Source organism: Desmodus rotundus, chromosome 6 (genome assembly GCF_022682495.2).
Source record: "Desmodus rotundus isolate HL8 chromosome 6, HLdesRot8A.1, whole genome shotgun sequence".
In the NCBI taxonomy this organism is placed as follows: Eukaryota; Metazoa; Chordata; class Mammalia; order Chiroptera; family Phyllostomidae; genus Desmodus; species Desmodus rotundus.
Genome location: NC_071392.1, coordinates 111,314,486 through 111,326,736, shown reverse-complemented (window position 1 = coordinate 111,326,736; position 12,251 = coordinate 111,314,486). Strand labels below are relative to the sequence as shown.

The 12,251-nt window shown below is 52.6% G+C and overlaps 1 protein-coding gene across 2 annotated transcripts in view; it reads left to right on the top strand.

The window, feature by feature from the left end:
• The window catches only part of DLGAP4 (DLG associated protein 4), a 131,375-nt gene that overhangs the window by 99,105 nt on the left and 20,019 nt on the right, over window positions 1-12,251 (top strand). For both annotated transcript variants that reach the window (XM_053926224.2, XM_053926225.1), the window contains 3 exons: window positions 7,359-7,720; window positions 10,293-10,381; window positions 10,919-11,331. In XM_053926224.2, the coding sequence (XP_053782199.1) occupies window positions 7,359-7,720; window positions 10,293-10,381; window positions 10,919-11,331 (864 nt within the window). The remainder of the gene's footprint in view (window positions 1-7,358; window positions 7,721-10,292; window positions 10,382-10,918; window positions 11,332-12,251) is intronic.

Below are 12,251 nucleotides of genomic sequence, written 5' to 3'. Positions count from 1 at the left end.
AGCAGGTCTCTGTGAGATGTGTTTTTGTGGGGAGGGGTGGGAAGAGGGAGGTGGGGATTCCCAGGCTTCTGGAGTACTCACGGAGTGCATGGGGTTCCCTCTTGGAGAGCAAGGCTGGTGTGGGAGGGAAGAGGATTCAGACTCATGCTGGACATGCTCAGCGTGAGATGGCCTTGGCACGTCACGCAGAGCGCCTGGTACACGGGCTAGTGGGGTCGGAGGTGATACACCCTCCAGCTCCTGTCAGGTCTGCGTGCTGCAAAATCCTCTGGCTGCAGGCTGGTTTGGGAGGACTTCATGAGGGATTCTGCGTGCAGAAAGATTGTTTGCATTCTTTCCATTCTCTGTTTCCATTGCCCAGGTGGCTCCAGGAAGCCAAGAACCCTGTCTGAGAGGAGGCAGCCCTCTCTGTGGCCCCCTTGCCTCTGTCCCTGTCTTCCCTCCACCAGCTAAATTATCTAAATTCCACTTTGCCAAGCTGTGCCCTGCTCAAATCTGACTTCCTGTATCTTGGGCTGTCCTGCCCTGCTCCTTTGCTCAGAGGAATCCCCTCACCCGAAAGCCCTGCCTTTCCTTGCCAGTCAGTGTCTCTGCTCCATCCTTTTAGACCCAGTCAACCTCAATGTCTTCCACAAAAGTTCCCCAGGCTGTTTCCTGGGGGGTGATCACTCTCCCCCTCACCTAGAAACCATGGTAATAGGAGTTACAGAGACCCACCCCATGATTACACAGCACCGTCATGTCTGTCATCTCCTTGGCTCCTGCTCCAGCACACTGGGTATCTCACCCCGTTTTCTGAGTGAAACAATTCATGTACCCAAGGCTGCTGCCTCCATATGACCCCCACTGAGTTATTGGACCAAACGTGGCATCAGGTAGTGTGGTCAGCCCTCAGGCAGCCTGAGTTCCAACCCCAGCCCCAACACTGCACGGCCTGGGAGTGAGCCAGGATGAGTCGCTCCACCTCTCTGAGCCTCTTGTGTGAAGTGGGGTGATGACAGACCTGCCTCACGCATACCCATTTGGAGGGTTCCGTGGGCTAAAGTACCGTCAATTCTCAGTCACAGTCGTGTTCATAAGGTCTTACACAGTTAGCAAATGCCAAACCATGGCTCCTAAGGGAAATGCAGGGTCCCTACAAGCCTCTGTTCACATTTTCACCAACCACTCAAAACATAACTTTGTTTTATGTTTCTGTTTAAAGGTACCTTACTTAACATGTTGATTTATTAACACTGAACTCAGCCAACAGTACTATAAGTCACGCCTGAATAAAGCATATCTAACACACGTATTTTCTTTGTAAGGCACATCACAGCCCTCTTCCACTTAGGGACACTAGATAGCACTGCAGCACTACACTTGGGAGTCATTTTAAACAGAGAAATTACAACAAAAAGCCCAAATTGTGAAAAGCACAGCACTAGAGAGACCAGGAAAAGGACACATGCTTATAGCATGAGAGCTGAACAAATCATCACTTAGTTCAGCCTCACGTGGGAACCTGTGAATTGGGTGACTCAAATTTGCAGGCTTGCACACATGTCTGTGAGTGACTGTGGAAAGCCTGAGTATGGATTTGGGGGTCACAAAGAAATTCTAGCAAGTAGATGAATTCATAGATAAAGAATTGTGAGTAACGAGAATCGACTGTGCCTTCCCATCAGTGCTCTCAGTAAAGGCCCCCTGTCGGCATTGGAACCAGTACACATAAGAGTACATCCTGGCTCCCAGATAAGGCTCTGAGATAGGCCAGGGCTTCCTGAGCTTTGCATTTTTGTCTTCCTCAGCCTGCCACCTTTCTGACTGGCTCCCATGGACTTTGGGGTCCGAGGCAGGTGCAGATTCTGGGTGCCCTGAATGCCCCTGAAGTGTTTGTTCCAAGTCTACTGAGTGGGTTGTGGCAGCATTGAAAAATTTCAGACAAAGCAGTGACGTGGCTGGATTCCACAAACATCTGGGAGAGGCGGAGAAGGGGCAGGAATGGCAGGGCAAGAGGCTGGGGGGCCCGTGGTAGCTGCATTGGTTGGTGGGGTAGGGAAAAATGACACTACATCGGTGGGAGAGAGAAGGATGAGAGAGGCAGTTAGGGAGCACCTATTGTTGGGGAGTGCTGGAGGGTCCCCAAGAGAATGTTGAGACAAGAGCTGCTCTCAGTTCTTTTTGCCGGAGTTTGAAATTAAAGTTTGATAACTTTAAGCTAACTCTTAAGGCACAGCAAGGGAGGTGACTTCCAGACTGACACAGTAGAAAAGTGGGGATCACATAGGCTGCCAACGGGGAAGTGGCTCTGAGAAGGCAGTCCATCCCTGATGCTGACCTAGCTACTTGAAATTTTTCCCAGTTTCCCCTGCTTTGGGGGAAGATGCAGAGGGAAGGAGGGAGGAAGTTGAAGTTGGATGGGTGGGTGGGAGCCTTGAGTTCTGGGTGTGTAGGATCAAGTATACAAGCGAGTTGCTTGATTTAGCTGTGTGGTTTGACAGGTTACACAGTGAAAGAGGGAATGGGATCTTAAAGGTCCTCAGCCCTTCCCCTGACAAGGTTGGCAGAGGCAGCAGAGAGAGTTTAGGGGGTTCTGGCTCTCAGTCCACCTCTGCCCCTTCATGTGGGGCCTTGACTGGGGCCCACTGCCTCTTCTGTAAAGGCTGCTGCCGTGGCTCCCACACTGTCTGTGGTCTCCTGCATCCATTCCTGTTCTAGGCCGTCTCTTCAGCCCTCCATCCCAGCCACTCTTCTGAACGTCTGAAGCTCTGTTTAACCATCTTACACACCTCGACATTAAAAAGCAAAATGCAGAGACAAATTCATTCTGACCTAGTAAATGGAGTTTGCTGGATAAGAATCTTGAGGCAGAAAGCAGGACCGAGACAAAGGGAGCTTCTACTTTAGAAGAAGCAAGCACGTGTGCACTATGAGGCAGGGAGGCTGGGCTGTGTGTCTGGGCCAGGGCAGTTTGCATGGAGGAGGCATCACACAGTTGGCTTCTGTCTGGGCCTCGGCATGAGGGACTGGCATGGTCAACGTGGGGTCGAAGAAGCACACAGCTCCTGGGAGTGGGGTCACTGCACATGCTGCTGTGGCTCCAGGGTGCTTCCCTCAGGATCTTTGAAAATATGCACAAGGACCAGCTGGAGACGGTCACACTGGAGGGACGCTCGCCTCTAAGCTTCCCAGGCAATCTGAAAGTCTTCCAGAGTGAATGACAGAGAGTTGGACCCATGTGCCATGCAGTTAGCTGTGGCACACAGAACATCTCCCTAAGGCAGGGAGGGCCACAGTCGCATGTTGGAGGGTGCAGGGCTGGCCAGGTCCAACATCTTGGGTCTTGAAAGTTGAATTGGCAAGTGATGGTTGTGTGCTCCCTAGGCTGGGCACTGGGCCACCGACAACACGTGGGACACACTTTCAAAGTCTTTGGAATCATGGCCACAGCCTGGAGTGCTCCAGCTGATCCACAGAGAAAGGAGAGGGGCAGGCTGCCTAGGCCAGAAAGAACTGAGAGTGAAGAGACTAGCTGGAGGGTGAGAAGCAGAGAGGACATGACAGGGATTCTGGCAGAAACAAGTGCATGTGCAAAAGCTTGGGTGCATGAAGAGTGAGGTGTGTTTGGGAAAGTGTGCACTTGGTTCTGACGCTGCAAGGGGCATGCTGGGGAGTGGAAGGGCAGGGGTTGAAACTGCACGGATGGGTGTGTAGGACCAAGCTAAAAGGGCTCCACATTTCGGAGGGGGCTAGAACCTTGGATGCTAAAGTTGGGAGCCTTCACTATGGCTAAATAATAGTGATTTTTGGCATTGGGGGGAGTGGTTTTATAGTAATGATGTTCATTTTTCTCATTCAATAAGTATTTATTGAGAGCTTTGTTTGCTTGATGTATTACCCTGGGCCCATGAAAAGACCTGCTATGCCAAGACAGACAGTCCCCCCACCAAGTCAAATCCCTAAATGAGCTAAAACAAACACAGTAGGCCTCTGATGGAGATCCTGGGTGATAAGAAGGTAGAGGGCTGTCAAGGGAGGCCTCTGAGGGTGTGACATTTAAAAAGTTAGGAGGTGAGAGGAGCTTTCCAGGCAGAAGGAACCACATGGATAAAGTACTTGAGGTAGGAGAAGTGTGTTGGGTATGAGAAACAGAGTGGGAGGAGCACAAAGTTGGAAGGGACGGGGAAAGTGACTAGCATGTCACACATGGGAAATGAGGGGCATCCTTTGCAGTCAGGTCCCAACCCCCCTGCCCTGGGGGAAACAGGTGCTCAAGAGCTGAGGATACCTGTCAGGAGGGGAGCCCATAGGCCCAGAGATCCTTTCTGTTAGTCACACTGCTTATCTGGCTGTGACCTATGGCCCCGGGAGACATAGAGAATCCAAGATAAGTTCACTTTTCCTCTTATCACATCTAGCCATCTGGCCTGGCCTCTTGCTAGAGTACGTTCCCTCTAACAGTGGCTGCCTCAGCCAGGGCTCAGGGCCTCTGAGAATGCGGCAGCAGGGTTTGGGCCTAGACAATCCGGAGAGTGAGGTTGGAAGGTTAGTCCTCAGTCCAGACCCCTGGCTGTGGGCAACCCCATTGCCTCCTGGGGTGGGGGGTTACCTCTTCCACACAGATCCCTACACTCAGAGACCTCTCTAAGCCAGTGTCAGCCCTACCCCACAGCTAGAGACACTGCCTCAGCCAGGCCTAGAGCCCGGCTCTTGCTCCTCGTACTCACTGCTGTCCCCTTTGGGAGGGTATTCCCCCCATAAACCTTTTGAGCAGATTAGGGCTTCACACTTCTGATCTAGAGCAGAAAATACTAGAGAAGCCCCACTTCCTTGGGGATATTTATGCCAAAACAGTTCCTGAAATCTCCAGTGAGTCCTGTCTCTGCTGGACATTGCTGGCCACTGGCTTCAGGGGACTGCTCTTGGGGGAAACTGCTCCTTGGCTAGTCAGAGAACCAGCCCATCCTCCCCACCAGTGACTGGGGAGTGGTACAATGTTGGCTCCTCCCTCACCCCCAGGTCTAGCTCCCTCTGCACCAGAAACCAGTAGGAGCCATACCAGCCCTGGGCCTTTCTGAGCTTAACCCCTGGGATACAGCCTGTGTAATCACTCTGTGTGCCTGTGTTCAGTGTTTGCAGTTGCATTTCATGTGTAGGTTCTTGTATCTACTGTCAAGATACAACAGTTCCATCAATTACCCACAGGCAAGGGTTCCTCCTCATTGTCTTATAACCACACCCATACCCCTCCAGGCCTCCCGACCACCTCCTTCCCCTCGCCTCCTCACCAACCACCAGTTTGTTTCCCATCTTTATAATTAGGTGATTTCAAGAATGTTTTTTAAATAGAATCATATAGTACCTGACTTTCTGAGATGGCTTTTTCCACTTGGCATAATTCACTTGAGATTCCTCCAAGTCGTTGCTTCTATCAGTAGTTCATTTCTCTTTATTGCTGAGCAGTATTCCGTAGCCGGATGTGCCACAGTTTACTCACCATTCACCCACTGAAGACTGCCTAGGTTGTTCCCAGTTTGGGGTGATTACAAGTAGAGCTGTCACGAACATTCATGTTTTTGTGAACATGTTACCTTTCTATGCAATGAATGCCCAAGAGTACATGGCTGGGTTGTATGGTAATTGTATGTTTAATTTTAAAAGAAACTGCCAAACTGTTTTCCAGGGTGATTATATCACTTTACATTTCCACCAGCAGTGTATGCATGATTCAGTTTCTCTACGTCTTCGCTAGTGTTTGTTGTCACCGTTTTTATTTTAGCCATTCTGTTAGGTTTGTTTAGTGATAACCCAGTGACAGATGGATAGATTCTTCTTCTTTGGGAGGGGATTAATTTCATTTATAGATTTTTAGAGAGAAGGGGAGGAGAGAGAGACATCCATTTGTTGTTTCACTTATTTATGCGTTCTTTGGTTATTTCCTGTACGTGCCCTGACCTGGGACCAGACGTACAACCTTGCTGTGTTGTGATGGTGCTGTCACCAGCCGAGCAGCCGGCCAGGGCTAGGTGGACAGGTTCTGTGAGTTGTCCATAGCCCCTGTGGCATGGGGCCACGTTTTGTGGATTTCCCTCTGGCCGTTACCATCTCAGTAACTGGTCACCCTTCAAAGGCAAGGCTTAAACTCACTCATCTGGCTCCCGCTCCAAGCCTGGGCCCAGACCCAGGTACAGGCTTCTTTCAGTCCTCACTGGGAAAAAGGCAGTTGGAGTTAAGTTGCTGAGAAAAGCTGTTGGGTCTGACCCAGCCCCTTACAGCAAGAGGCTACTGCTGTTTGACAAGCACCCTCCAGCCCTGGATGGTGTGGCTCAGTTGGTTGGAGCATCGTCCAGTTCACCAAAGGGTTGCCGATTCAATTCCCGGTCAGGGCATATGTCTGGGTTGCAGGCTCCATCCCCGGTTGGGACGTGCATGGGAAGCAGCCAGTCAATGTTTCTCTCTCACGTCAATGTTTCCTTCTCTCTTCCCCCCCACCCTAAAAATCCATGAACTTGTCCTTGAATGAGAATAAAATAAACCTTAAAAAAATTATTTTCTTAAAAAAAACAAACAGCACCTTCCATTTCAGGCAAAAAGTTTCAGCATTAAGAAGCCAGCCTGCGGGCCTTTGGTATTCTGTGCCCGTGCTGTGAGCTACCCCCAGGCCAGGCTGGGAATGGGGTTCAGGGATAACCTCAACTCCCACCTATGGCAGGTCTTGCTTCCCTGCGTCTTGGTGGAGAACGGGGAGTCAGACCAGGCCTGATGGAATATTGAGGGAGGCAGACTGGTATGTCGGGTTTTCACATAATGAGGGAACTGGGGTTGGAAGGGCAGGATGGGGAAAGAGTTAGCTGGGCCCTGAAGGATATGTTGGTCTCTGATCAGACATGGAGGGGACATCCAAGTAGAGGGAACAAGGGTAGAGGGAAGGTAGAGTGGAAGGAGAGGAGCGGTAGGTCTCAGTGAGCCCTGAGGAAAGAAAGTTCAGTATTGTTGGATAGCAGTCACTGCCTCCCCTATCATGGATCAGGCTCTGTCACAGCCTGTGGCACCATGAACTTTACCTTTTAGACCATGTCCCAGCTGGACAATACCTTTGTGTGTGACTATGAGGTGGAGGGTGTCTTTGGTCCATGTTGGCATCCCCCACTAGACTTGGCCTTGGCCTCAGCCTCACATGAGGGTGGCCAGGGCCTGTGTCTGTCTGTCTTGGTCATTGCTGTGTCTGACCCTCATTCTCCTGCTCCAGAAATCCCTGCTGAGGGAGTGGCTAAGGCCAGAGTTAGGGCCGGATCAGGTAGGGCCTCAGACTTGAAAGGGGATTAAGAGAGTGGGGGCCTCACCTTCTCCCCTGCCCTTCTCTCACCCACCTACAGGTTCATCGTGCCTAGTGGCATATAAGAAGACCCCGCCACCGGTCCCTCCGCGCACCACATCAAAGCCGTTTATCTCAGTCACGGTCCAGAGCAGTACTGAGTCTGCCCAGGATACCTACCTGGACAGCCAGGACCACAAAAGCGAGGTGACAAGCCAGTCAGGCCTGAGCAACTCATCGGACAGCCTGGACAGCAGTACCCGACCACCCAGCGTGACACGAGGCAGAATCACCCCAGCCTCTGAGACCCCAGAACCACCTCCAAAGCATGCAACTCTGAAGAGTGAACAGGGGACGCTGACCAGCTCTGAATCCCACCTTGAGGCCATCCCCAAAAGGAAATTGTCATCTATAGGAATACAAGTAGGCCCTTTTGCACTCTGTGTCCTCAGCTCGCTCCGTACATCTGTCTGCGTGTAATTACATCTGGCAGAGGCCCACTAGGTCTCCTGGGCAAAAGTGATCGATCCTTATATTTGGGGGGATCAGTCCCAAATAAACCAAATTCCACCCCTAGCCACACCTTCCTTATGTTTGCCCACACCTGCTGCAAAGTCTGCAACTGTGGGTACCTGTCCCTGCTCCTCCAATGGGTCATCCCAATGAATGTAGTTACACTCAGCCAGCCATTTCTTGTCCACTGTTTGTCCACTGTCTGTCTGTCCACTTCACCTTTTGCCCTGCCAGCCGATACGTGGGAGGCGGGTCTGGCCTAACAGTTCTCTAATCCAAGGTCAGCTCGGGTGCGGAGGCCACAGCCCCGCTTGGCGGTGGGAGCAGCGTGGAGCATAGACGCGGATGGGCCAGGGGCCCAGGACCCAGGGCCCTTGAACCATGGGGGTTGTTCGAGGGGAACTTTGCCCAGAGCCCTCTCAGGCCTTGGGGACAGGTAGGTGGATCAAGGCACCAGGCCCACGTCAAGTTGTGAAGTGTGATACTGTTCCAGATGTCTCCTTCCATGGGAAAGGATCCAGGGATATAGCTCCCCAGGACCAAGTAGCCAAAGCTAGCAGACCCTCCTGGAAGCCCAACTCAACTGAGCGCCCATGGCCATGACACACAGCAGGGAAGGTGCCAGCTTCCCCTCCGCTGCTTCACTGCCCTTCCTGCATGCACTCAGCATCAGTGCTGTGTTTTTATTAGCAGAGCTGGGAAAACTTGGGCCTTGCCCTGCAGTTTACAAAAGTTGCTCTAAATCCAGATTGAGAGGATTCTCCCTGCCCTGGCTAGACTTCCAGGCTAAAGTGGAGCACACTTGGCAGAGAATGAAGGCAGCTACATGGGGCTAAGGTCTTGGGGGAGGTGGAACACCCAGCAACCCCAAGGAGCAATGAAAGAGATCAAGGCATTGTGTATTGTGGCTTGGGGATCTAAGATTGCCTTAGGTTGGAAGGGATCTGCATTTTCCTAGCTGCTCCTGAGCCATTGGACACAGCTAAGTAAATGACAAAGCAGTAGAATGCAGAAGGAACATGGAGCATGAAGGGCTCACTCGCCAATTTCTTGCACTTGCCTAAAATTTTTTCCTCCAAGAGGCAGCTCTGGACTTCAGTTTTCCCACATATATAAGGAGAAAGTTGACCAGGAGACACCTCTGTTTTCTGGGCTCCTTCATGAGGTTTCCAGCCCCTGCCCTGTACCATGTTCCAGGAGGGATTCCTAGGAACACAGGAAGTAGCCTAGTCTCTGGCTCTTGGTCCTGGCCACCCAGGGTCTTTGTTTGGGCGGCCCCACTCTCTCCTGGCTAAACCAGATGCTCTTATCTTTCCAGAAGGTCTGAAGGAGAGTTAGGCTCAATCCTTGATTTTGCCCAGAAATTTACATGGGGATAAGAACTCAAGGTTCTTGGGCCAACCGTGGGCTTCCCCTTCCCCAGGTTCACCTCCACTCCCATTTCACGCTCCTGTCCAGTGATGCCGCATTTCCTGAGCAGCTTGCTGAGGGAGAAATGTGGCTATATCCCCATGTCGAGGAGGAGCCTGGTGCTCGGTCCCCAGCCCCAGAAAGCTCCTCCGGCCCCTGCTGCTGCTCTACAGCCAAGAGACTAAAGAGTCCTCAGTTTCCAAAGATAGCCTGACAACCCTTGTCCCACCACTTTGTGCCTCAAGCCCTAGGTCAAGCGTAGGTTCTCCCTCATTCATGAGCAACGTGGAAGGGCTGGCCGGGCTGCTCCACGGCCACACACCTTTCCCAGAAAAAAGGCAGGTGCAAGGCATCGTAGTTGCCATGTTTCCTTCCTTTTCACAAGTATAGAGAAAGTGCTGGCTTTGCACTTGACCCTGGTCCTGGTCCTTGCTATTGTTCCCCAGGCCCATCAGTGCTGAAGATAATCTCAGCCAAGTGTGACCAAGGCCCAGGGATGGCATCCGAGGGACTTTGCCAGCTTTGCCTTGGTGGCAGTTTTCAGATCCAGAGCTACTCACTGTCCAAGCTTTGCCTCTAGTACAGGCGCCTCCAGCCTGTTCTTCAGCTGCAGGGTTGGGGGACTGACCTCGAGACAGCCCCGTCTTCAACTACACCAGATAACGGCTGTGGCTTTGTGTGTGTGTGTTTTCTTTCTCTTCCGTCGTCCTTTTTTTTTCTTCTCTGATGCGTGTAAAGGAGAGGACTAGAAGGAACGGTTCCCACCTCTCGGAGGACAACGGACCCAAAGCGATCGATGTGATGGCACCCTCCTCAGAGTAGGGAAAGCCAGTCATCTCCACCCCATCCCACCTCCCGCCCACCTGCCCGCCCGCCTCCGCGCGAATGAGCAGTGCCCGGCTTAACCTGGTCTGGCCTCGGGCCCACGTGCAGTGTCCGCATGCCTCGTGTTTGTCTGTCCACACGTCCGTTTGCGTCGTCCCACTAATGTGAATTTCAGCAGCAAGTGTGGTGTTTGTTTTTTATTTTTGTCTTTGTCTCTGTGCCGTTGCTGTCATTGTCCTTCAATAAGGTTGACTGCATTCAGCCAGTGCCAAAAGAGGAGCCCAGTCCCGCTACCAAATTCCAGTCCATCGGGGTTCAGGTAGAGGACGACTGGCGGTAAGTCGTACAGAGGTGGTGGCTGCTTCTCCCCTCTCCTCTTCCTTCCTCTGCTCTCTCCTCCCTTGTGCCTTCTCCTCCTGCTCTCCCTAACCCACTTCTCCTTGCTGGATTTCTATTAACCAAGCTGGGTTGGGGTGTGGGCTGTGGCCCAGGCATGGGAGGCTGGGCAGGCAGGCGGGCGGGCAAATGAGCAGTTGCTCTGTGAGATGAATCAGCCCGCAGGGGGTCAAGGCCAGGCTGAGACATGAGCTACCCCGATGCTGGTGGTCTTCCTGGCCCCACTGCAGTAAACAGGCAACCTTATGACCTTGTCTGTGTGTGTGTATGCGTGTGGGTGTGGGTGGGGTGGGGCAGAGCCAGGGCTGAGCAGAGAATGAGATGGGGCTGTGGGACCTGCTTCAGGCGCATGGTGAGCAGATGATGCATCCGTTTCTCTGTCTCCCGTGTGTCCGGTTGGGGTGGCCTCTGATCTTTGGCCCTCTTAGTGACTTTCACCTCTTCCTGTCCCCACCCCACACCACCCCACACCCACAGAAGCAGTGCCCCCTCTCACAGCATGTCCTCCCGACGGGACACCGACTCAGACACCCAGGACGCCAATGACTCAAGCTGTAAGTCATCTGAGAGGAGCCTCCCAGACTGTACCCCACACCCCAACTCCATCAGCATCGATGCCGGCCCTCGGCAGGCCCCCAAGATTGCCCAGATCAAGCGCAACCTCTCCTATGGAGACAACAGCGACCCTGCCCTAGAGGCGTCATCGCTGCCCCCACCTGATCCCTGGCTTGAGACCTCCTCCAGCTCACCCGCAGAGCCAGCACAGCCGGGGGCCTGCCGCCGAGATGGCTACTGGTTCTTGAAGCTACTGCAGGCAGAAACAGAGCGGCTGGAGGGCTGGTGCTGCCAGATGGACAAGGAGACCAAAGAGAACAACCTCTCTGAAGAAGGTGGGTGCTACAAGGACGTCCCCCTGGGATGAGGGGAGAAGGGGTACACGTCTAGTTCTCCACCTTCTGGCCAGATAGCCTCAGAGCCTCCTAGTGGGGAGGGTCTCTCAGGTTCTCTTCTTGGATCAGCTGTGAGTTCACCTCTTATTTTCATTCTTTCTTCCATCCATCCATTTACCTAGCCAAACCTTTTTCCAGAAAGGGTTTATGGCTACATTGCTAGTTGAGTAGACTGTGGGGTCAGCCACACCTGGGTTTGAATCCTGGTTCTTCCCTTACTAGTGAAGTGACCTTGAAAAGGTTACTGTGAGCCTCCATTTCCTTGTGTCGTGTGGCGCGTATCCACCCTCTGACTGCATAAGCATGTTGTAAGGATTGAGTGTGGCAGTGCTTGTGAAGGACCCGGCGAAGTGCTGGTGTGCCGTGATTATGCCTTCAGCAGCTCTGCACTGAGCGCCTACTATGTGGGCCTCAACAGGGTGGGAGGAACTGTGAATGGGTGAGACAGAAGTCATCATGTTTCTATCTATACCACACCTATTTCTAAAAATTCTCCTGAGGAGTTAGTTCAAGAAAACTAGAAGTACTCAGGGAACCTAAACTCCCAGGTGGTCGATATATAGGAGAGCAGCGGTTTGGAAGCAGGCCGCTGTGGGAAGTGCCAGGGCAGTCCCAGGAGCCACGCGCTGTGCTGGCCTGGTTCAGCCAAAGCTCCAGTCCCCAGTTAGCCCCTCCACAGAACATTCAGGAAGGATAGGCCTCCCCAGCATCCAGAGGGAAGGAGCCAGCAACGCACTGACAACGGGGTGTGGCCTGAAGAAGCCCTTTGATGATTCAGAGAGTGCTTCAGAGTCAGTTTTCACCGTCCTCTAGGCCAGTTCCCATCTTTGAGGTCACACCCACTGTGTGTGTGCAGGGAA